Source organism: Meleagris gallopavo, chromosome 5 (genome assembly GCF_000146605.3).
Source record: "Meleagris gallopavo isolate NT-WF06-2002-E0010 breed Aviagen turkey brand Nicholas breeding stock chromosome 5, Turkey_5.1, whole genome shotgun sequence".
Lineage (NCBI taxonomy): Eukaryota > Metazoa > Chordata > Aves > Galliformes > Phasianidae > Meleagris > Meleagris gallopavo.
This window is the reverse complement of record NC_015015.2, coordinates 13,542,403-13,567,575: the sequence shown is the minus strand read 5'-3', so window position 1 is coordinate 13,567,575 and position 25,173 is coordinate 13,542,403. Positions and strand designations below refer to the sequence as shown.

The 25,173-nt window shown below is 39.7% G+C and overlaps 1 protein-coding gene across 12 annotated transcripts in view; it reads left to right on the top strand.

Moving 5' to 3' along the window:
- BRSK2 (BR serine/threonine kinase 2) overlaps positions 1-25,173 on the top strand; it is a 300,725-nt gene that overhangs the window by 238,058 nt on the left and 37,494 nt on the right. For 9 of the 12 annotated variants that reach the window (XM_031553458.1, XM_031553450.1, XM_031553457.1 and 6 more), the window contains 5 exons: positions 4,796-4,827; positions 9,590-9,754; positions 10,471-10,568; positions 15,629-15,779; positions 19,602-19,667. In XM_031553458.1, coding sequence (XP_031409318.1) covers positions 4,796-4,827; positions 9,590-9,754; positions 10,471-10,568; positions 15,629-15,779; positions 19,602-19,667 — 512 coding nt within the window. The remainder of the gene's footprint in view (positions 1-4,795; positions 4,828-9,589; positions 9,755-10,470; positions 10,569-15,628; positions 15,780-19,601; positions 19,668-25,173) is intronic. The other 3 variants (XM_010711130.3, XM_003206292.4, XM_031553453.1) reach the window with 2 other exon arrangements.

Below are 25,173 nucleotides of genomic sequence, written 5' to 3'. Positions count from 1 at the left end.
GGAGTGAGCTTCTCTGAATAGCACAGCCTAAAAAAACTTGACTTAGTCTACCTACATGATGTCTGAGAGAGAATGTACTAGTCATCCACGTATGCGCTGGAGGTAATTACCAGGGAGAGAAGGTTTAAACTGAAGGAAGATACTGGCACAAAAACAAATGTACGTCAAGTAGCCTTACATGAAACTAGGCTGGAAATGAGAAGAAGCATTCTAGTCCTGTCAATGGGATACGGGGACAGCTTTTTATCAGGAGTAGTGTCAGGAGGGAAAAGTGAACTAGTTTTAGGTTTAGTAGGGCTTATGGAAGACAGTGAGAGCTCGCGGTGCTTGCAGTACTGCAGGATATGATTCCTTTCAGTTATGTGCACTTCGAAAAGTGAATATGTTTTCCTTGGAGGTTTCCAATGACTCAGCATCTCTGCAGTGGAGAATTACAGTTCCTGTGGTGGAATCCATTTGCATTGTCTGCCACTTTCTTCCACAGAAACAGAAAGGCAAAGAGGAGAAGGAAGGAGCTTTGGTCCACTTTCCTGTTAAAGAAGAGTGAGCCTTGTCAAAAGTGTGTATGTACAACAACTAGGGTCAGAGCAGATCAGTTATTGCAGAACTATGGATTGTGATAAAGCTGTTATTGTTCCCAGTGCTGATATTTTACTTGAGAATAAAATGACTTGTGTTGGATGTCCATGTAGATGTTAAGGCTGAAATATTAGCCAAGTTAAATTACCCAAATTTTCAGTCTCCTCTCTGCTGTTCTTTTTTTATTATTATTATTTTCCTGGAGTCTCGTGTATGCTATAATGATATTATCTTTAATGCTTTTCAACTTCTAAAGCACAATAGAAAAAACGATGGAGGGAAAAATTATCCTGATTCCTTTATTTTTTCTAGGTCTTTTGGTAAGGTGCCTATCACATCATTCAAACTGTCTTACTTCACCATCTGTGGAGTGGTGGCAGTTGTCCAGTTGATGTACATAGCCTGTAAGCTTTTGGTTACCACAGGCCTATTCTTACAGTGTGCACTTAGCACAGCAATACCTTGCCCTTGTTGAGGTCTCTGGAGGCTGCTATAGTATGACTGCTGCTACTAATGGAAGTAATGGTTCTTCTGCTGTTGGTGCTATCAGCTTGAATGCTTTGTTCAGGAAAAGCCTATATCTTGACATTATGTAGTTGGTTTAAAGCTCAGACTAGAGAATCTTCTAACTGAAGAAGAATTATCTGAGATGTAGGTTGAGTTAGTGCATGGATGGGTTTGAAACTATTTGTTTTCTGGATGGGGAAGTTTGAAACCTGACATGAGTTCAAGCTCAGAAGCTCTCATCCTTATCTTTGGACTTTGAGAAAGTTTTTCTGCAGGTCAGAACTTTTCAGCTTGGCAACCAGTCTGCTGAGATCAGTACTGAGGATGTAGACAGCACTGTCTTGTTTTCCATCTGCCTGTCTGTCTCCATCTGTTGTTCCCTGTCTTAGTATTTAGACGTAAGCTCCTTGGGGGAGGAGACCTCCTTTTCTGATGAGCACGTACAGTTTTTCATCAAACCAGATTTAAGAGTATGGGTCCTCAATGCTACTTCAGTAATCAAGGTTAATATGTATAGGAAGTATTTTTGTGTAAAACCATTATGAAGGAGTTCCCCGACTCCTTCTATCGCAGCATTTTAGCTTGCAGAATCTCTCCTCTGACTGTGCATGTGCAATGGAGGTAAACATGTTTTGTTGTTTCAGAGATGGCATCATGAGGCAATTGCCTGCGGTGGCTAGGGGATGTTAGGAAGCAGCATTTTAACAACTTCCATAAAATGGCATTAAATTTGGCAAACTCATGTACAAGCAGCAAGAAGAACCCTCTGGGAAGGGCTGTTAAATGCCTTCGTCACTTGTATGCATTTAAACATTGTGTTTAAATGAAAGCAGGAGGAGTAAGATTAGCTCCCACTGTGTATCTCCCTCCCCTGCATTGCATAGTAAAAAGCATACAGACTTCTCCTTGTCAAAACCAATCGCCCTCCCTTAGCCCTCCTGTCACTTTAATGCAGATGAAAAGCAACAAAGCATTAATTAATTACCTTTAAAAAAGCGGTGAAGATGTTGGCAGCAGCAAGTACGCACTTGTAATAACATTTCAATGCAATTACATTTGAATCAGAATAGAAATTGGTTTTGTGGAGTACCGTTCATAGCTGGGGTATCCCTGAGTATTTCACAGCAATGATTTTGATGTGGATGGAACTGCAGATTTCTAGGTAAACAGCAGCCATTGTGTTCTCACACAAGAGCTCTCATACACCTTCAAATAAATGTATATCAAAGTGCTAGGGGGATTCTCTTTTAGAAAACTGCTGTGGGATCATTAGCTCGTAGGAGGTTGATCAGCAAGAATGAGCAGAAGAGATTTCTCTTTGACATCTCCTCTGAAGGAGCCCAGGGGGTCTGTGACTAACACAGGAACTGGTGGCTCTTCCTTTTCCCTCTCTTTGACTTACAGAATGAAGTGCTGTTTTTCTGCATATTGCAGTCAAAAAGAAAAATGTGACCCACAGAGACAGAAAACACAGCAGAAGAAGCAAGCATGAAAGAGACTTGGACATCGCTTAGCTGTATCATCTGCATCTTGTCTGAAATCATTAACATCTCTAACCCTCCATGTGGTGTATGGGAAATAAGGAACAGAGATGCATCTCTGTCTCTTTTCAGTGGTATCCAGTGCCAGGACAAGAGACAGGGGACACAAAGTGACACACAGGAGGTTCCCTCTGACCATCAGGCAGCACTTCTGTGCTGCATGAGTGCCAGAGCACTGGCACAGATTTCCCAGGGAGGCTGTGAGGGAGTGTCCTCCTTGGACGCTGTCTGGGCAGCCGGCTCTGGGCATTTGTGCTGGAGCAGGGGTGTGGCCAGAGGGACCCAGAGGGCCTGGGATTCTGTGATCTTACAGAGTGGTTCTACAAAGCAAAAGAGGTTCACTCCTTAACAGATTCTTGCTGTAGTAAGCACTAACCATTTTAAAATCCTACCCTGTGAAAGGCATGCAGAATAGTCTCTTCTCATGTTTTGTGCCTCAGCTTGCAAAGGCCACGAGGAAGAGGAGTGCATCTCTAGGTTGACAGGAGAACATACATAGATAGATAAGTACGTTATCTTCTTGAATTAAGCCACTTAGGGGAAATGACAGTGAGTCTTGAATACTCTGCCCTTCTTTTAATAGTGCAGGGGTGAAAGGACTTCTTAATAGAGGAGACTGTGATGAAGGGAGTTCCTTTGTCAGAGGCCTGCAATCTGGGGTTCTGTGTCATATACTGCAACACCAGAACGAGCAGTAATAAGAAAGAAAAGGACAGATGCGGCTCCATGTTCTCTTCTAGTTCAGCTACCAGAGTTCCCATGTCTGGAAACCACATGATGTCAGGACACACAGGTCTCACCTTCTGTCAAGCTTTCCTAGTTTGTATTCCCTTGTTTCTTTGTTTCTCATATGAGCCCTGTCTCACTTAAAAAATGATCTAATATAAAGCAGACATGAGATCTTCTGGGTTTCCCAGGCAAGGAGCTGTTGTTCCATAGTACAGAGGCCTCTGATTCCCGCCTCTCTGCAGTGAACACTTACTTTCTATCAGTGAAATTTTGTTGTTTGTCTATTCCTCTATTGTGTTTTTTTTTCCCTTTTGCTCCCCAATTCTCATTATTCTGGAATTGAAGTGGAAAGTAATAGTAGGACAGCTGTCTCTGTTCTTTTGGACCGGTTTAATGGGCCTGGGGTTTCATCTTATAGCTTGGATTTCCTGCCAGCTCTCCACTGCCTCTCACTCACATGTTGCACTGCCTGTTAGCAGTGAGTGTGCACATTGCTCTGCTTGTTCAAAGGTTCTTCATAAAGAGAAAGCAAGAAATATCGTCTTCACAATGAATAATCTCTGGCTATTGATAAAAATTGCTTTTGTGTTGTGACAGTGCTTCAGAGAATAACTAGGTTAGGAAGATTCTGCTGTTCTGCTGTAATCTGAACAGCTTGGGATTTCAGAAAAAGCAGTTGCTTTTTTTTTTTCCCCTGTCTTTGTGAAATATGTGGTCATCATGCAGCACGCTTGTTGGCATCTGCTTTATATAGACGGATAAAGCCACTGCTTTGGTCAGTCTTTCATTACATAATAAAATGCTCGTGTGTGAAGCAGAAAAGATGGAAGCAAAAGAAATTTGAACCTAAACTCAAGGTTTTGGAACTATAAATAGTATTTTTTTACATGAAACCTTATTCCAATGGGTCTTTAGGTTTTTTAATGGTAAATGTGAAGCCTAGCATGCACAGATCTTGGCAGAACAATTCACAGGTACAGACTTCGTTTTGTTCATGCATGCTACCCATCTCAGTTTTTATTTCCTTCTCTTGCTCTTTCAAAAACAAAACTAGGAAAGAGCTTTTAGTGTAAACAGTCAGGCATTATGCACATATTGGAAGGAGTAGTTTATTATCTTCAATTGGATTGTAGAATGGAAGCAAGTAGGAAGGGAAAAACAAATAGCCAAAACACTTGCCTGTGAAGTGTTGTACTTACGTGTTTTCCTGGGATTTGCTCCTGCCTTATTCCCTTTTCCAGAGTTATAGCCTCATGTACACTGGGGTGGGGTGAGGATGAGTGGGATCTTTATGCAGTGAGAAGTTCCTCTCATTTGCATAGGTCCAGCACTGGAATGTAGACTTGGTCCTTACTAGAGACAAGTCTTGAGTGGGGATGTCTTATGGAGTTTCCTCTTACGTTTTGCAGAGCTAATTTCTTGTTTTCTTTTCTTTGCAGCTAGAACATATTCAGAAACACATATGGTATATGTAAGTAACGTTTTAAATTCACTTTTGCATGCAATCAGTATTGAGCACATTATGAAAGCTGGTGTGCTAGGGATGTTTGAAGAGAGAACAATGGAGTTTGAGAGCAGATTTCACACAAGTGGAGAAAGACGAAGAGAACAGGAAGAATGTGTTTTTTTACCCTTTGCTACTAGCATGTTTTCATCTCTGTAGCTTTAAGCTAGTAATTTCATTTACAGTGATGAACAATTGTCTGAAATAAGTTGTTCAGTCCAGAACTTGCCGTTTTAAAAATATACTTAAAAGTGACTGTGATTTAAAAAAAAATAACAGTCATATTTGGTTTGCTCTTCAAGTGATACAGAGAATCCCTTGTAATACCGTCTTGACAAGAAAGCTTTCACTTGTTCCTTCTTGGCATCTTGGTTTTTCTATGAAGTAGAAACAAAAATGATTATATTGATAAGTAAGTACCTGTGAACAAGAGACTTGCTGTCTCAAAATCCCTGCTCCTTCACAGCAAGTTAAGAGGCTGCTTGTGACCTTGTAACCTGTTGATGTGAGAGTAGCTCTGTGACTTGATTAAAAGCAGCAGTCTTGACAGTGAAGCAGGAGGTCTGTGAGAAAAGAATGCACCTGTCGAGTGGTTTGGGTATAAGGAAGATTGATGGCTTTTAGAAGTGACCTTGCACTCTTGTGTATCCCTTACAGCATTTCAGTAAACCTAAGTAAATAACGTTTTTTGTTTATACTCACGATAACTTAATTAACCTGAGGATATAAGGAAATCATACTTTAATACATGCTTCTGGGTGTCAGCATACCACACTTTCCCTGGGTGGGTGATGGAAAGTCCTACCTTCATAATCCTCCTCTCACTGCTCTTGGGAAATATTTGAGGATGATATGAACTGATATTTAAGCCTGTCACTGGGAAAAAGAAACACCTTTGTTTTGATTTGTTTTGTTTTCTCTAAATCTATCTTATGGGCAGTGTTCAATTGCTGGCTTCACTGACTTCAATAGGACCCAAGGGCATTCAGCAGTTTGTACAATAACATGTTTTCTTCTTAGTTCACCTGAAATGGTTGTAGCACTCTGCCTGTGGCTTTTTCACATTCTCTACAGTTCCCAGATAACATGGCACCTTCCAAAACCAGAGAAGAACTTGAGTCTTGTTTGCTGCAAGCTTTTTTTGTTTGTTTAGTTCTTGTGGATAAGTGTAGGAGAAATGGAGGGGATCTCTCTAATTGTAAGTCTGAATTAGCTCTCCTGTAATGTCTGCCAAGAAATTCCAGAAGTAAAATCTGCTTATGCCAGGCTAGACAGTTGGTCCCCTTTGTTTCTTCATGGAGTAAAATCAGCTGACTTCAGTTTCTCTATATCTTGATTGAAAGTGGAATAGGAAATAAAATTAAATATAATTGATTACTTTTATTATTACTCTAACCATCCTTGAGATTTTCACCTGCAGGTTTTCACCAATCAGAATATAGTATTCTCAGGCTCACATGCACAATTAGGCAGATATTTTTTATTGTAGACATAACACATTTTCATGTGTTTCTTGATGGAAATGGCATCTAATGCTGTTCTCATAAGTATAAATTGGGTTTTGCAAAAGCTAGTTCCCAGTACAGAAGAGAGAGAAAGGCTCCTTCAGAAGAGTGTTCAGATTGCCTAAAGCAGAGTTTCTGCTCAAAATAGCTTTTTAAATGAGTCTCTCTCTCATTCTCTCTCTACTGGCCATGGATTGACCTAAGGAAGTTAACCTCCTTTGGCTAAATTTAGTCTGTGAATAACCCTAGAACCTTCAAAACTCCACTACTTTCATCTGATAATATTTCACAGCCTCTTTGTATTCATTTTGCCTGGAAATATTGATGCTGGCAGAGAAGGAGTGGTTACAAGTGTTTGTCACTGTGGCTGTTTTGCTCATATCTTTCATTTTTTCTTTATTTCATTTATAACTACTGTCCTATGTAAAGGTTTACTCGTTGTCGTATATAAGCTACTGACCTGGAGGTTGTACTCAGAACATGATAAGTCGTAACATTTGATTCTTCAAATAAATATTCAGGATTTTGTGAAACTGGAAAAAATTAATTGCAGTCTCAGCAGACAGAAAGGTCTTGAAAGTTGAAGTAATAATTCACAAAAAAGGGAGAGGCCAAAGAGAAACCTTTCATCACCAACCTCCACTTCTTCTTGTTCTCTCACCCAAATTAATTCAGTGAAGCTTTTAAAGCATTTTTTAATTGAAATCATTTATTTTTACCTCAATTGCAGGTTATCATAAATCAGCAAAAAAACAGCAGCTGTTTTCACTTCTTTTTTTTTAAATAAAATAAGAAGGCAAATAAATTAGCTGTTACAGTAAATACATACTTCTGTAGCACTGACTTATTGCCCTAATTGTGAAGATACCAAATTTACAAAAATCAGAACAATGGTACCAGTGCTGCTTTACTTTGCTCTAGTGTAAATGTGCATTTCAATGAGATTCATGAGAGAATTTCATGGACAGACTGAAAAAGTCTGCCCTGTTCTGGAATCACATCCATTGTATGCACCATTCCTCACAAAAGAGGCAGGGTTTTAAAGCAGCAATTACATTCATGCAAGACTTTAAAAAATATACGTGATTTGCAGTATTCATCGGTTGACATTGTTTGATGTCTATGTGGGCTGAAATGCAACAAATTTGTCACTCTCTAGCAGCCTGAGAATGGAACAGGCAATACTGGCATGCCAATCACAGCACAGACCTGGTGATTTTCATTTCCTGAAGCACTGAATGCATTGCCAAATGACGAGGCACCTCTTTGCAGATTTTTCTTGTCCCTGATGAGTAGGTGTGAATATTCCTGCCTATGTCTGAGGCTGACCAGGTGCCGGGCATAAGGAAAAGCCACTTTTCATTGCATAGAAGATAACAAGTTGTGCTCTCCAGAAATGGCACCCAAGCTGATGGATATAAAAGATGATTGCAGGTGATACTTGCTAAAAACTAAGGCAACTAGTAGGAACGAAACCTGGATTTTCTGTGAATTTTCAAAAGGTGTGATTTCTTTTTAATATCTCAAATTACCTCAAAGACCTCTGCTTTTAATGTAATAAATGATTAATGAAGTCAGTTCCTTCTAAAAATGATCTCCATATCATTAGAAAACAGAACCACTCAGCTGCTGTCCAAAGGTATGTCCTGCAAGAATTTATCTTAATGACAAGGTCATCACTGGCTTTAGTTGTGCAAAGCTATGATCTAGTCTTTGCTTTTTACCTGCTGGGAGTTAAATCCTGACACACTCTGAGTAATAACCAGCTGTCAGAGTAGTTACCTCCTGGAGACAGGGCACTCACAGAGTAAGACATTTCTTTGGTTGGACAAGATTTCCCAACTTAGCTTAGATTTCAGGACAATGTCATCATTTCTCAAGATGTACAAACTTCTGTGAGACTTATGGAAGCATCAGAAGCTGTATTTTAGGGTCTGAGACCTTGAGCTTTTGCAAATGATATTTCTTTACTTCCTTTCTGACCTACTCAAGAAAAATTAGGGTTACATTTAAATTAGAGCTGCTTTACTTCTGAAGGTACCTGGAGAGCTTGCTTCTAAGCCTAGAGCACTTAAGCCTTGTGAGTAAGTTCAGAATTTATGCTCACCTTATTTCTGCCAGTATTAAAAGGAAGTTTTTTGTCCAAATTGCCATTTGATGCAGTTTAGCTAGTCCCAATTTCTGTTGTCCACCCTGGGGGCTTGGACCCAACTGTCACATATTCACACCATGTAATAGAAAGGGAGGACCTCACCCAAAGAATATGTAAACCTGAACATCACACAGAACATCACACCAAACTCGAGTATTTAGGTGGATAGAGTTGACATAAGTTGCTCCTTGCCCAGCTAAATAAAAGCAGCGGACGGTCGGGGTGCCTAAAATATATATTATTCAGTCTGTTAGAGGTATCCTGACATCTTGAACTGTGTCTTGTAGCCAGAGCTTTTAATTGCAATGAATAATCAATATTTCCTGGGTCTGGTGAATGGAATGAGAGGATTATGAAGGAAGCCTGTGTTAACTACTTTTAGAGGAGTAATATGCTCTGCCACTAATGGTGTGTTCCTTGCTTTTCCATTGACCTCAGGCATCACACTTGGGCCAGAATTTTTTTGAAGAGAAACAGAGGTTGTCATATTTTGGCATGTAAATAAAAAGCATGGTTTTGCCCCAAATCCTTTGAAGTCTGTCAAATGGGAACCTTGATAGTGAGATCTCTTAAGCCACATTGGAAATTTCCAAGTATGAAATGGCTGCAATGCTTGTTGTAATCAGAACTGGAGAAACAGCTTGTTCTTTGAAAGGGAATCGTTCAGCTTGCACTTTTCATCCTGATAGCCTGAGGTCTGGCTGATGAGACAGCGTCTCTAAAATCATGTAGTGTTTTATAAATGTTTGGCATTAGGATGCTGAACAGCTGCTTAAATTATGAGAGCACTGGTAAGTGAGGTTCCTACTGCCTTTCTGACTGAATGCAGGCATTTCTCACAAAAAAAACAAAATCCACAAGGTGCTGATCACTCTCAGCCTTCATGGCAGTTTCTGCTGAAGAGAGTGTCTGTCTGGTTGTGAGATCTGGTCTCTCAGTGGGGATTGAACAAGCTATTTCCATCTGTTGCTGCAGGCTGTGTTTCAGAGTACAGGTTCATTTGTAACTCATGTTTCTTTTCTCTTCTTCTTTCCCTACCCTATTTCTCTCTCTTATCTTCTTCTCTCTGCAGAGGGGGTAAGAATGAGCCAGAACCAGAGCAACCAATCCCTCGAAAGGTGCAGATTCGTTCTCTCCCTTCCTTGGAGGATATTGATCCAGACGTGTTAGATAGCATGCACTCGTTAGGCTGCTTCCGTGACCGAAATAAACTCTTACAGGACTTGTTGTCAGAAGAGTAAGCACTTGCTCAGACTTAATATCAGTTGGGTCTCCGTGGGTTGGGATGCTTATTGTCCTGGGGAAAGATGGAGATGGCTTTGATATGTCTGTGGGTATGAGGGACCTGTATCAATGCCTCACCCTCTGACTGCTCAGTGGCCAGTGAAGTGCCAGTAGAAAGCAAGAAGTTGCTGGGCCTTTCTTAGCACTGTGTATCAGTGGAGATGTGTTGCTGTCTCTTCTCTTGCTGCCAGACGTGGTCATTTCATGAAAAGGTGGGCCATGCAGTCTGAATGGAGAGATATCGGTGCTGCTGTTCGTGTTGGATATGCCTTTGTTGGCAAATTGTTACTTATTTCAAGCTATGCCTGAGTGTTGGTGTGTTTCCTGGTGTGCTATGAGGGATATATAGTGGAAAGAGCTCTTAAGGGCTCAGGAGACCTGTCTTATTATCGCTCTTGGTTTGGGCTTTGTGTGGATACATTACCTCATCTGTCCTGTGCCTCTACTCCAGATGTGTAATGGGGGAATTGTATTTCCTTCTCTCACAAGCTGCTTGTTGGAGACAGCAAGGCTCTCAAAAGCTTTGTGAATTGCACATCTAGCTAGCTGATACATGGCTATTTCCAGCTTATTTAGAATAACTGTAAATGTTTGAAAAGAAGGGTTTGCTTACATATTGTTTTTTTCTCCTTCAAATTTAAAGATTTTTTTCCTTTTTTTTTTTTTCAGAGAAAACCAAGAGAAAATGATTTATTTTCTTCTGCTTGACCGGAAGGAGAGATATCCTAGTCATGAAGATGAGGATCTTCCCCCTAGAAATGAAATAGGTACCAAAGAAATTATCTCTGTCACTATGAACCCATCTCAACTAGTTCTTCTTTGCCCTTTTTCTTTTCATATCCTCAAACCTGAAACAGTTTACACCATTGGTGAGAATATGTGGCCAAAGACGGGCAGATGTGTTTTGTGATTAAACTCAAAGGCTTTGTTTTTCAGGACATATCTATCACAGCACAGAAACATCCTTGTTGGTCTTGAGATAGAAGTCTTAAAAAATTTAATGCAGACCCACAAGATACCTTTATGAAATTAGATGAGGTTTAGGAGCAATGTAGTCTAGTGGTAGAATTTTCTAATTACTAATCTTTGTGCAGTGTTGCATAGATGCTACTTCTGGACTTCTGTTAGTAAGACTGTACCATTCATTACATTTCTACAAAGTTTTATGTGTACGCATCCTCCGTTGGAAGAATGAATAATATCACTTACCTGTTTATAGTACATACATTATAATACCATGTTTTTAGATTATCTTAAAAGGATTTTAAAAGTTTAATACGCAATAAGATTATATATGTCTTATAAAGCTCCTGTGATACCATTTTATTCCGGAATTGTTCTTTGTTAGTATTTTAAAATACTGCTGATCACCAAGGACTACATTAATATAGATAGACAACTGGAAAAATGCTCCCCGAAGGAGCTAACAGTGTAAGTGACTCGTGCTGTGCATACTGACAGAAGTTTAACTAACAAAGCATTTGTCACATCTATCAATGGCCTGAAATAGCATTTTTATGTAGTAGAGTTGTGATTTGTAGGTCTTGTATTTCACTCGTTTGAAGGCTAGTGGCACAATGCTCTTTAACTGGAAAGCCTGTTATCTCCGAAGCCTACAGGACAGTGATATATTAAAATATAAGTTTGTTAATACTCAACTGAATTATTACATTATCAAAGTTCCAGGCTACTGGATCTGTAATTTTGCAGAGAGATCTCATCTGAGGGGGATAAAATGGAAATTCTGAGTCAGCCTGGTTGTTTTTTAAGCTCTTACCTGAATGGAGCTGCAGAGAGCATGTCGGCAAGCATCTTGGCAAAGAGGAGTAAATGTGCTTGCCACAGGTAATCCAGTCAAAAGTCCCTTGCTCAGTGCAATTTGGCATCCTGCACTTCACTCATCAGCTTTTGACTCACACAGATTATCCTGCAATGTAAAGACATCATCTTATCTTAGATACGCTTCACAGAATCACAGAATCACAGAATCACAGAATGGCCAGGGTTAGAAGGGACATCAAGGATCATGAATCTCCAACCAAATATATATATGCTTCTGTCGTAAGAAAAGCAGGGTGACTAGAGTCTTCATATCCAGCATGTAACTGAATACACAGCTGTGCCTTTAATGCATCACATACATCTTTCTTCCACATGCCAAAGTATGTGATGAACTGAAGTGCTATTATCCACTCCTGCATTATTTTATTTTTTTTGTACAAGTGATAATGATGTTCTCTATGAGGGAAACATTACTCTGAATATATCATTGTGCTGCATTGGCACATTTTAGACTCTGAACATTATTCTTTGAGTGTTTGTCAGTTGTCTTCTGTGTTCCACAGGAGGTTTTTACCTCCTCTGCAGTATTGCAGCAGTATCTCTAAGAACATGGGGCAAGTTTTAATTAAGAGCAGTCATGCTTCTGATGAGTATCTCATCATTAGCCATTAGCAATGGCTTTGCACAAGCAGAGAAGAGCAGGGAAAAGGTAATGGATATAATATTAGCAGCTTGAAGAAACCACATTCGTGAGAACTGTGCATTGCCTGAGTTCTTGCCAAAAAAAAAAAAAAGTACATCTAATTTTATTTTGCCTTTTCCTCCTTCTTTGCACATTAGACCATGGAATGGATGAATGTGGGTAGAAATAAAGATTAGGCTGCATTAGACTAGCACTTTCTCTTCTGATATCTCTTTTGTATGCTTCAGCTATGTAAAGCTTTCTCAAAGGGTCAGAAGAGGGCCACCCTAACCATTTTGTGAGTCCAGTTCTATTTTCTTTAACTGAAAGCAAGGAAATAAGAAATCTCTCAGTAAAATACATATGCATCGACTGATGTCTCCTTGAGCAAAAGGCTTATGTGGAGTGGAGATTCTTAATAAAGCAGAGTAAAGGAGATTCAGCCAGAATAGCCATATTAGGAAGACATTCGTCATCCAAACTCACAAACTGAACCTTTATTTTCTGCTTTTCAAATGAATGGCTTTATGATTGGATTATTACCTAGGCTCTTTCCCTGTAAAAATCCTTGAGAATGTCTTCACTTTTGTGATATGAAGTAAGAGGAAAATACATCTCCAGAACTATCATGTATCTAGGCTGGGACTTGAATGGTTTTTTGTTGTTGTTGTTTCTCTGTGAAGTATTTCCAGAGACTCAAGAACAGAAGTGTGTGCACTGAAGATTTTCCTATTTTTAATTCCTGTACTGCTGCTAAATCTCCAACCGTTCTTATATGCCACCACTTTAGTCTTTATGAGAGGATGACTGTGTGCTTTAGTATCTTTAGATTTGACAGTGATGACAGACTTGGTACCCTGTGGTTTCTTACTTAAAGCCTTTAAAAAATATGTACAATACTTGCCACCTTCAGCCATGTATAGTATAGGTTTGTAGCCAATTTTAAAGAGGAATCAAGTACCACTATTAGAAGCTCTACCACATTCGTACAAACTTTTGGATGTGTTTTCCATCAAACCCATCAAACCCTGAATTGCTGATGTTGAATTTATTGATGTATTTCACCACCTTCTCCTTTTGCTTATTTCCTCTCTTTCTTAGTTTAAAATACAGATTGGAAATCAATATCTTGAGCAGCAGAGATTGATATAAAAGTATCATTTAGCTTGTTAGCAATATCCTTATCCTTCCTAATTGTCCTGCTGATTCCCATATAATCCTTCTGGCTGCTATCCCTCTCTCAAGCTTTCTGTCAAACAAAATACTTTTGTTCAGGTCTTTGGCTCATTCCTCTTCGATTCCTTTTTATCTTGTTTTTATTTTCCACTTTGTATTTAGCCTAACCATCACTTTTGCATCACTTGGCTGAATTTCCATTTGGTAAAGTGTTTTGTTTTGAACATGCATGGATGAAATTGCCTTTAAAATTTTCTTTTCATATACTGTTTCTCTTGCCATTTTCCTTCTTATTATTTATACTCTATTATTAACTAACCTTGATGCAGTCAGAGCTTACTCATCTCCTTTTTTTTTTTACTTTCTTCATCTTTGCTCTTCTTTGTTCTATGTCATCTTCATCCTACTTCTTCCTTTTTAAGCTTCACTCTTCCCCTTGCCTTTATAGTTTCTGGTGGTATCCTTCTGTAAATCTTTGTATTAACTCTGTATGGATAACAAACATTTTAATAATTGTTCTATAGGATAGATCATCCTTTGTTCTTTGTACATGTTTAGAGAGCAGGAGTCTATGGAGAAATGTCTAACCTTGTCCCAGGTCACTTTTGACTGGTTATGTGTGTGCAGCTGAAGTTTCCCAGTACAACTGCTTTGTTAGGTTTATCTCACTCTGTTTTTCGTGTAACTTTATGCACTGTATGTTTCTCTTGCTAGTGTTTTCTACCACTTTTCTGTTATTGAACATAGCTTAAAGTAGAGTGAGATACAGCTATTCTTCTCTAACTCATTTTTAACATAATTATTACTATTAATACAAATAATACTTACACTATATGGTAATGGGTTCAGTTGCTATCACTGTATCATTTGCATTTGGGCTGTACTTGCTCATGCTCATTGTTTTGAGAATAAACCCTGCCTTGAAGGAATCAGATTCTGAAAACCATGATGTAAGAGAGAGAATAAACAAGCAAATGGGACAAGACTAAGGAGGGCAGAGTAATAAAAATAATATAATCTGGCTATGCAGTGATGATAGAGTTTTAGAAAGGAATCCTGGCAGAGAAAAAAGTCCTAGGGGTTGGACGCTGTGAGCTTCTTTGTAACTGTAGGGGTGAAGGATGCTTCTTCTTAAGGGTAGTCACTCTCTGATAAAATTAAAAAGATGTCTATAAATACAAGCGGGCAACTCAGATAGTCCAACCCAAGCAAGGAAAATCTTTCCTTATTTATTTTTCTGCTTTTAGATGCCATCAGATATATTATGTATTAAAAGAGTATTAAAAGAACTCAACAAGTCTGTTTGGTTCCCTTTGTCACACGGAGGCGTGTATGGTTTGGCATGTCACCTTGGACCACTTGCTGTCATGCAGTTTGGTATCTAAAGACTATTTTCAGAGCAATTTAGGTGCTTCTCAGAGCTGCAGTAATTGTTTGTCTGCGCCGTTAGGAATGAAATGCCTTTAAGTATCTCATTCTTATAACTCAGTTTTCACTCAGCAAAATGAAAGTAGCACTTTGTTGCCTCATAGAAATGTTATACAATAAAGCACTTCAGTTACTACGCACTAAAAGCGATATGATGACCTCTGAGATAGATTTCAGTAGCTTTCATCAGAGGTTTATCTCAGGTAGTCCAGAATGTTTAATTTGTGATGCTGAAGGAGGAAATATAACAGCAGGGAAAACCTGAAATCTATACCGAAGATGCAAAAACAAGAGTATGTTTTCAGAGTCTAATACAAGTCTGAATTTAGAGTGTATTTTTGTCCCTGCGTTACGTTTGATCTAGCTAGCATGGGCATGGAAAGGAAGCTGAAGAAACCTGACTACATATCCAGGATCCCTGGATGGCATACACTTTGGCTATCAGCTTCTGCTATAGCCCGTGCTGTTATCTTGTTATTACTGTTATCAGCTTTGTAAGGTAATTTGTGCAGTCTGTGCTGTGGTCATACCTTTATTTTACAGTGCACATACATTCAGTAGTAATACTCTTCCTCTCTGCAGATGGATTGCAACTTATGTCTTAATGCTTGTAGATTTGGAAGAGAGTGCAAATGTTCATCTCCAAGATAACTGTCTCTAGGGGAGGTGTGAGAGTGAGATCTTTGAGAGAGGATTTAGCCAACCTGTGAGAGGTAAGTCACAGCCGAATTCAGCTGACAGTTTTTTCTTTTCATAAAGATCCCCCCAGGAAGCGTGTGGACTCCCCAATGCTGAACAGGCATGGGAAGCGACGACCAGAGAGGAAGTCGATGGAGGTTCTCAGTGTGACAGATGGCGGCTCCCCCGTCCCTGCTCGCAGAGCTATTGAAATGGCACAACATGGACAGAGGTGGGTCCCTCCTTTACCTGGGAGCTGAGAGTCCCTCCTGTCTGGATTTGTTGCCCTCTTACATGTCATACATACAGAGGAGCTGCGAAGCCCTTCTGTTCACAGCAGCACTCATAACAACTTCCAAGCACACTTACAATGTGATCTGGCAGCCAGCAGTGCTTATTCACACAGGAACAGAAGTCCTGCCAGGAATTTAAGATTTCTGTTCACTTGCAGCTATTGTTCAGGAAACTGCTATGTCCTCTGGGCAAAATTCATCTCACCTCATTTTAATTGTTCAGAATGTAGGGATTCAGTCTAAGCTAGGTATACAGGCTGTCACTGTAGGCACTGGGGACAGATGAAGTCTTTGGGAGATCTCAGATATGTGTCTGCTGTTCCAGCAATCTTAGATGGGCTAAATTAAGCTCTAGTTGTTCTTCTCTGTCTCCATAGCCTATGGCAGGAATCTAAATGATGATGCTTTTGGATTAGGTGCCAAGTTCTTAGGCACTTGAAGTTAAATGGGATGAACCTCACCCTCTATATTGTTATAACAGGTGGAGTCTGGAAAGCCCTGTGCAGGTATCTGTGGGTACCTTTAAAATGTGCTGTCAGGGCCGATATGCATCCGACCCACATAAATTACCACATCTCTGTGAATTGATGAAATTCATGTAATTTTACCTCTTTTCTCTCAGAGAAAGTATTATCATTGTGGAGAGACAGCAGAAGAAAATGATGGTTCCTCAAGGCAGGTTCTGATGAAATAAGTGAACTGTGGAAGTTCACTTATGTGAACCATGGGAGTTGCTTCCTCAGTCACTATGTCTATCCTAAAGGAAGCACATGCATTTGGATTTACACTTGTATAAATCAATCAGTATTAAAGAACACTTAACACTTCACATATATATATGATGATGGTGCTATAACTTCTGTTTCAGCTTTATGACATAATTATTTTTGTTTAGCTATTAAGATCTGCTCAAAATGAGCCTGTTGTGCCTGCTCAGAAACTCCCTGTGCTGACTGAAAACTGGATGAAGTGAAACTGGATGAAATGGAATAATTTCCAGTCCAGAGACCCCTGGAATTGCTAGAAAGTTTTGCTGGCAACTGTTAACAGTTCTACCTACAGTGAGGAGAAAGTGATTTTCAGGATCTTTCCATGACTTATTTCAGCCTGGATATATGGTCTTGAGGTAGACTGCCAGAAAGATTTTTAGCTGTAGTGTAGGTTGGAAACTTGTCTTTGAGTGTGTGGTTTGTTTTAATATTTAATGTTTGGGTTAAAGAAATGTTCAGGTCAGTGTGTACTCTTAAGTGTTTCTGGTAGGCCTCAAAGTGATAAGGATGAAGATGACACTGACAAATAGTTGCTCACTCTTATTCAACTTTCTGTATTTAATCCAGTACCTGGTAGATGTACAAGCCATAAATTGCCCAGAGATGACCCAGACAGAGGTGAATCACTTTCCCCCACCCCAAAGCTGCCTGTGAATTGTACTGTGCAGCTGTTCACAGTAACTGTCCAACTGGGCAAGACAAATAGGAAGTGGTGAGATGAACAGTTGAAGATAATGATCCAGTCTTGTTCAACCAGCCTAGAATGTGTTAGATTGATTCTGAGATTTTCTGAGGACTGAAACCTTCCATCTCTCAGCTTTGCCTTTGAATTTGGAAATGCCGAAGAAGCAAAACTGTGTCTCATTGTCCTTTTGCTTTTAAATATCTCACTTAATTCTGGATGAGAAGTAATTGGAAGTCAAAGGTCTGAGATGAGTGCACAGCACTGGACATACATATCCAGGTGACATGAGTAAGAAAGAGTTTTGGCTTTAAGGAGGAAGTAAAACCTTCCAGCCACAAAAGAGATACAGGGAAATGCATACCACACAACACATGGTTGGACATAAAGGTGTGATTAAGGGTGGAGGAAGGGATGTAATAACGCCATGATTGACGATGATGAGCTTGGTAGTGCTTGTTTTGGAAGGGGTTGATGGGAAGATAGTATTTTACTCCATGTCTGAGCTTCCATAACTCATACCATTCCACTTCCACAGATGACAGTGGCACATATTGTGTTGCTGGCAGCACAGTCTTTTATAACATGAACTGGCTTCATTAACAAACACCACTGCATAGGGATTGTCTGGGGACGATGCATTGCTGATGGGGCACCATCTGTCAGAGCAGTCAGTAACAAAAACACAAGTGCCTTCCACCAGGACTGAAGGATTTTTAATGGCTAGCAGCGTATTATTTTCCATGAAATGACCCACCGAGAGTGGATTTTACAGTGCTAGATCTTAGATCCCAGGATTGGATGCTTTTTTTAAGAATGACATTCTTTGATCTGGATAGATGACTGTTAAGTGCTTTTATCCTATAATACTAGGAAGACAGGGAAGTGAACTGTGGAAGCAGGCCTCCTGTTTAGACACAAATGACCAGTACAAACATCTGGAGACATAGAGCTATTGCTTCTTTCTTCAGATAAACAGTGGGCAGACTCTTCTGACCATGACCAAAACATACCCATGTGTCATGATTTAGTCCCATGTCCTCTTTCCCAGTAATAAATGGATGTTTTGTTGCAAAAAGGGGATTAATGTTGTAACTTCTAATTTTATGTGTCTGTGTGATGAGCTGTGCTTTTGGTATCCAACTGGGGACTCTACAAGCATTTGGTCTGGGCTTGTTTAAGGGCACATCTTTCCATTGATATTTGAAACTTCGCAGCTTTGTGCCAAACAGGCTGAGAAAGTGTTAGGTGAAAAACACAGACAGTTAGTGGCTTAGTTCTGAATAATGTATAGGAAGAATTCAGTACAAACACTGCTTTTTGAGCTTGCTGACACCCTGAAATATTTGTGCTGATCTCTCCAAGTGGTCTCCAGTGGATCTTTGACTGTGAATGACAAAATTAGTGTGCACAGACACCTGATACTCGGTTTTCCCTGCTAGTTGTCCACCTAGCAGGTTCATAGTTGCATCTTACTTGATTCTGCTTTTGTGGTATTTCATTGTATTGTCAAAAGAAAAGAGGTAGATTCTGAGCTTACTTTAATACTAGCTAATTCGTCCCTTGGGCCAAAATCATACAGACAAAGGAGAATTCTGTGGGAACAAGAATCCTGTGGGGATATACCAGAAATTTTCAGCAGCTCTGCTGGAAAAATCCAAAACCTCTTCTAAAATGGGCTTTATTCATTTTTTTTTCTGGTTATTGAAGTAGATAGCTTGTGTGAAAAATCAGCTAACGTTAGGAAGCTGTGTTCTGTGAAACAGTGAAGCATATTACCAGTGAAACATATCATGGAGAGCTGCCCCTTTAGCAAAACATAAGGAATTTTGCTTTTAAGCTTCAGGAATTCAGACCTAAGATATGGGAAAGAGAGTTGGAAGTAAGTGGTAAAGGGGCCTAATGGCCGAATTTAAACCTTTTCCCAGGTTGTGCTCACTGTTGAGATCTTCTAGAGAAATCTGAGTAATGTGTGCTTTTGCTATTTGTGCCTTCAGGCATGTTCTGTATGCCCTGCACAGTGTGACAAAAGTAGATTGCATCTGGGTTTTCAACTGGATAAAGAAGAGCAGGGTTTACAAGTATGTTTGGGGGAAGTCAACTTAGACCTCAGAAGTCAAGGGGAGATAATGAACTTCCGCTGTATGTAGGCCTAGCCCATAGCTGTAAAGTAAAAGAAACTTTTCAGAACATTGCTTAAAAAGGGGAGGATGGGTTGGGGGGCTGGGTGTCCAGCATTGCTTCAGGTGACTCTCTTTTATAAATGTCCACAGTAGTAACTCTGTTTTCTCGCTTTGTTCCTGCCATAGTAAAACAATGTTCAGTAAAAGCCTGGATATCTCTGAAGCCAATCCCAAATTCAACAAAGAAGAAAGGTATAAACACTGACAATATGTTCCTCTCCTCTACCTCACTGCTGAGACCTTAAAGATGCAGTACTTACCTTCTCTGTATGGGGACATAGCTGTTCCTTCTTAGAAAGAAACAAAGAAAGTGGGATATTTTCTGGCCCCACTACATACAGTTTTGTACAATACCTTACATTTGAGGCTATCCCCAATGCAGCCTGTGACTATACTATTTTCCCCACTACAATGTTATCCTGTTGCTACTTTTAGTTCAGTTCTGCCATGAGTTAGGATGCCTAAGCTAGAACATATATTTGCTAGAACTGCTCTGGGAAATACTGGAGCTAGGAGAGCCAGAAGTGCTCCATTCTCAGCACTAGAAACAGCAGTACAACCAAGTCAGCAAGAGCAATGGTAAGAAACTTTGAGAATCCTGACTGATTAGAGCAAAAAATTAAGTACCTCTAGGTAAGGGACAAACTCTTTAAGACTGTCCTGGCTGCGCCAGAGAACACGAGAGGAAAAGATGATTGAAAGAGGGGGCTTTTGGAGGATGATTCCAGTCTGACAGTCTAACAGATGCTGAAGAGTAACAAGAAGAGTAACTCCCAACTATGAATAGAGGCACAGTGGAAGACATACAGTTAATTAGATTTAGGGTCTCATGTGGCACCCCAGACTTATGATGAGGTTGTTGGTGGATGTAGAATTCCTAAAGTTCTGGTCTTAGAGTAGGAGAATTCTTCTCTGATGTCGAAAGCTGTCATCCCAATGGATAATTCTTCATCATAATGAAATGTTCATATGTTTTGGACAAACACTCAGCCTATCCAAAATCAGCAGCTAAATACTTAGTTCCATATGATTCAAAAGAAAGAAGTGGTGAATTCCTTAAAGGAAACAGCCTGTGGGCTCAGTTAGCCATTTTTCCTTCCATTTTTCCCTTTACAGTCTTTCTGCTTAAAGATAAAAGTGGTGTTTAAGCTAAGGAAGACTTATAGGATGTAAGGACAGTCTCTGTTTTGGCCTTTTGCAGACTGAGTCCTTTGTGAGCAGTATTTCAAACCCTGAACATGCTGCAGTGAGGTTCAAATACTGTGCACTCACATGATTGTCCATCATGTATGTAAGGCACATTTAAGATGGCAACTAAGTACAAGAATTGTACCCAATCCACTAGAAAACTCATAGTTTCATAGCCATAAAGGAATAGTGGTTACATAGGCTTTAGTGGCTGAGTTTTCCTCAGACTGATACCATCAACATGTTCCTCTCTCCGATTCCCCCTGTATGTAGATTGTATTCTTGAACGTGTCACTTCTTGCATTAGCATTTAGTGTGAAACTACTCCAAAGACTGTCTCTTTCACAGTAATTAAAAGTCAGGTAAGAGAGGTACCTTTGCATCTGTGGTTTGAGAAGGGTCCTTCAGATGTCATCATCCCTCTGTACTTCTCTAGCAGCTGTTAGGCTGTGTTAAGAGCAGAGGAGGTGACTCTTCAGTAGCCACTGGGGGAACTCCTTACGTACATGCAGGCACTTTGTGTTCCCTCTCAAAGGTATTGGTTTTCAGAGTACAGGGGGAAAAGGGTGGGGCAGTCACAAGGATCACTTGTGGCCCTCCTCACTAAAAGGGCAGGCTGATTTTTGAAAGATCACATTCACTGTTCTCTCACCTCCCTCTCCCTCTTAGCAGTTAGGATGAGGGACCTCGGTGGCATGAAAATGAGAGGAACTGAATTCTGCATCTGTGTACAGCCACAAGAAGGGAAGGGATAGGCAGTGAAGAGATCCCCAGCCAAATGAGGACAACTAATCCTGATGGCCATTAAATTTTTGTTCAGCATTTAATTATCCAACTTTATGACGTCTTTTTTAAAGGAATACTGCATCTTTAAGGGTCCCTTCCCTCTAGATGCACATGATTGTCTTAGTAGCTGAGGCCACTGTCCCTTTCTTTTTCTTTCTTTCTGACTTTCACCCCCTCTTTCAGCGCTTCTCTTCTTCTGTATCTGGGTTGCTGCAGCTCCGTAGTTCACTTGCTTCAGTATTGTAGGGAATGCACATGTCTGCGCTTCTGGGTCTATTGTGTCCTGGGATTGTCAATTTTTTTTGAACCTCATTTGCCTCTTCCTTTTCCCTATTGTCAATTTGCTTTCCATTCTCTTTGTTAACCCCCTAAGTGCCTTCCCTGTTGGGAAAATGACTTGAAAGAAAAATGAATCAACTTTATTGCACCCGTTCTATTTACATTTTAATATTCTGCATGTTTGGTTATGGGTGTATTTGCTGTATAAATATACACACACGTTCCATTATACAATGGGTGTCAATTTGTTCTTCTCAGTTACATCACTGCAGGTAGATTTGTACTGGTCCAATTGAGGACAGCATTTGTCCCTAAATATATACAATGTATCTGTACTTGTATATATATGAATTAGATCTTAACCAAATTTGCACTCCACGCCAAAATACAAACGGAGTATCACTCAAGCACATGAAAAAGAACTTACTATAATGCTTCTTTCCACTTCTCTATTGATGCATAGCACAACTTTTTTCTTTCTGTTGTAACTATGTTTTAATTGTAACTCTCCTCAAGACTGCCTTGTGTTGCCTAGCCCAGCATTTGCAATGTTCTTGTATTGGGAAGCATGGCTAGTTGCACTGAGCAGGAAACTGTGAAATCTACTGGGCATATATTAAATTTGGCATTTCTGTTGGTGACCGTCTTGTGGAAAATGGATTTTCCTCACCCAGCCAGAGGTAACTCTGGCAGCTTGGGAGCCTGTTACTGAAAATGGAGAGAGGAAAAAAAAAGAGACAGAGAGGAAAAAATCACAGCATCTGCCTTAAAAATTATTTGGTTTAATAACACACCAGTTGTTCTTTATTCCTAATTAATCTTTGTTAATCTAAAAAAGTGGTGATACTTTCTTGAGTTTCCGTACCCTCACCCCTAAAAACTTGATAACCTGACTATTCTTTCCTATTTTGAGTGCTTTGATTACTGGTGAAAAAAAAGAATCTTGAAGTTTTTGATTGTCCCTTGGCATCAAAGTTAACATGTCAGATATTCATTCTGCCTTTAAAGCTGCTGTTTTGGACTCTTTTCAGCACAGCATTGATTTATTCTCCATTCACATTTGAAAGATTTCCCTTGCAACCTCTAAGAGCCAGAGTCTGAATTTATTTTAAATGAAAAATGAGATCCTGGAGCACAAGATGGCATCCACAGAGATAAGTGCTGGGTTGCTGAGCTGGTATGCTCTAGGTGATCTGAATTCCTGACTCTAAGACCATCATGACTAATAAGCCAGTAACAAAGCAGATTCACAGCTTGAGCTACAGTCTTGTACCCTGGGCTCCCAAGCTGGCTCAGAAATGCATGCTTTAATAACCAATAAGTTTCACAGTTCATTCATGGCAAAAAAAGTACTTCTTACCAGGCCAGCTTGGGGGACAGAGGGACACTACATTGAGCAAAAAGGGGACAAAAAAAAAACAATTTCCTTTATAACAGTCTGATATAACTGTGGCTTATGTCAGAGTCAGAAAAGAAATTCAGCATAACATCTGAACCCCGTTGCTCTGATGACTGCTCTCATTGGGATTTGGCTGGAAAGGTTTTTTTACAGCCTTAGAATGTCCCTCTCTGTATTCCCCAGTGCCAAAGTTGGGTGTGTCTGTATTATTGTGAGCAGGACAGAAGTTATTTTCTAGTAAATCAAACTGTCCCCCTAGTGTTCCTGGTTTCTGAAGATGTAGGCACCTGTGGCAATAATTATGACCATGCAGTTCTCCGAACAGTATTTCACTCTGCTTTTCCTACTCTTCTCTCCACCTGCTTCCACATCCCCCTCTTTCTCTTTCTTTCTCTTTGCCTTCTCTCTTCATTTTCTCTTTCCAAGGATGGCGAGTGCTGATCCATTGGGGTAAGCTCTAGTTTTGGATTATTCCTGTTGTGGGACCTGTTATGACTTGTAGAGAAACTTCTCATTTGCACTTTACAAATACAGTACAAGTGGATATAGTTCAGAGAATGAGACTTCTCAGCAGGGAGACAGAGAGAGATGTGGGAAGAAGCATTTTTGGTGCTTTTGTGTGTGTTTGTGTGCTTTTAAGTTGGAGTTACACTCCATATAGCTTAGTTTGGGGTTCTTTTTTGTTCTCTTGTCTGTATGTTTCAATGTCTGTGAGCACACAGAACTAATCTCAGACACTGTGTAGGTACCAAAATACCTGAGAATATCTCCCCCTTCTCTTTTTGTATCTTCTTGATACCTTCCAGTTAACTTTGATCCTAATTTATCCTTTTCTCTTTCTTTTTTTTTCTTTTCCTTTTTTATTTTTTTTTCCTAAGATAAAGCTCAGTTCCATCTGTGTTATTAAAAAAAGTACTGGGTGTTTTCTCTCTTTTGAGGATAGATTTTCTTAGGAGGTGAGCAGATGGCCCTAAACACAGATATATCTTCAAAGCTCTTTATTTTCAATTTTCAATAAAAAGAATAGAGGTACAATTAGAAATGCAGTCCCACTTTGAATTAGATTTCCATTTATAAATTCTTAACAGAAGGGGAATATTTATTAATAAATGATTTAATAAAAATGTTGTAATAGATCACTACGAACTACAGTAAAAGCTTATGAGAAGGTGCAAACTGAGAAAGCTAATTAGCACCAGTAATATTTATATTAATACAGCATGTTTGTAACATGCTTTACAATTTATTAATTCTTTCTAAACCATTTATAAATGATTATCATGTAGTATGATTGGCCAGTTAAGGATGGTGGTGCTGTTTAACATCACCTTTGTGTGCTGGAAGGAAGAAGAAGAGGTGTGTTATCAACACCTGCAGTCAAAAATCACTGCGTGCTTTTTGTAAAGGCTTCATCTTCCCAAAGGATTTTACTATGAGTAGACCTTTTGACATAAGCAGAAGTATGTTAAGACGTTAAGGTTGGTATTGTTTGGACAGTTGGGACTGTAAGACAGAATAGCATTAGAAGTAGTCTATTCTTACTTCTTAGATCAGCATCAGGAAGCAAGGAACTACTGTTTGCATTTTTTGGACACCCAAGAGCAGAATTGATGAAATGTAATACACAGTGCCTGAATGTTCACTATTGCTTATTAATTTGGCTGGTTTTCAGGGGTTTCATACCCCAAACTGCAGTTTACAATTTTTTATTTTTACTTGAGTGATCAAGCAAAAGAGGAGTATCAAATGCCACCCAACTTATGCTTTAAACAAACCAAAATTGGCTGGATATTTTGGCTATGCCTTTCAAAACTATGCACAGAATCAAACCAACACAAAATTTTGAAGGCATTTCACCCGGGGGAACAAGTCAGATGCATTACTGCACGCTGCATGCATGCTGCAGGCTCTCCTTCTTGGAAGCATGGCTCCAGCTTGACCAGCTAAAAAACTGTATTCAGCATCCTAGTAAAACTGTGCTATGAAAGCAAGTTCTGCTGGGACTGCAACGGGGTACCAAACTCACTTTTTATTGTCGGAAAAATT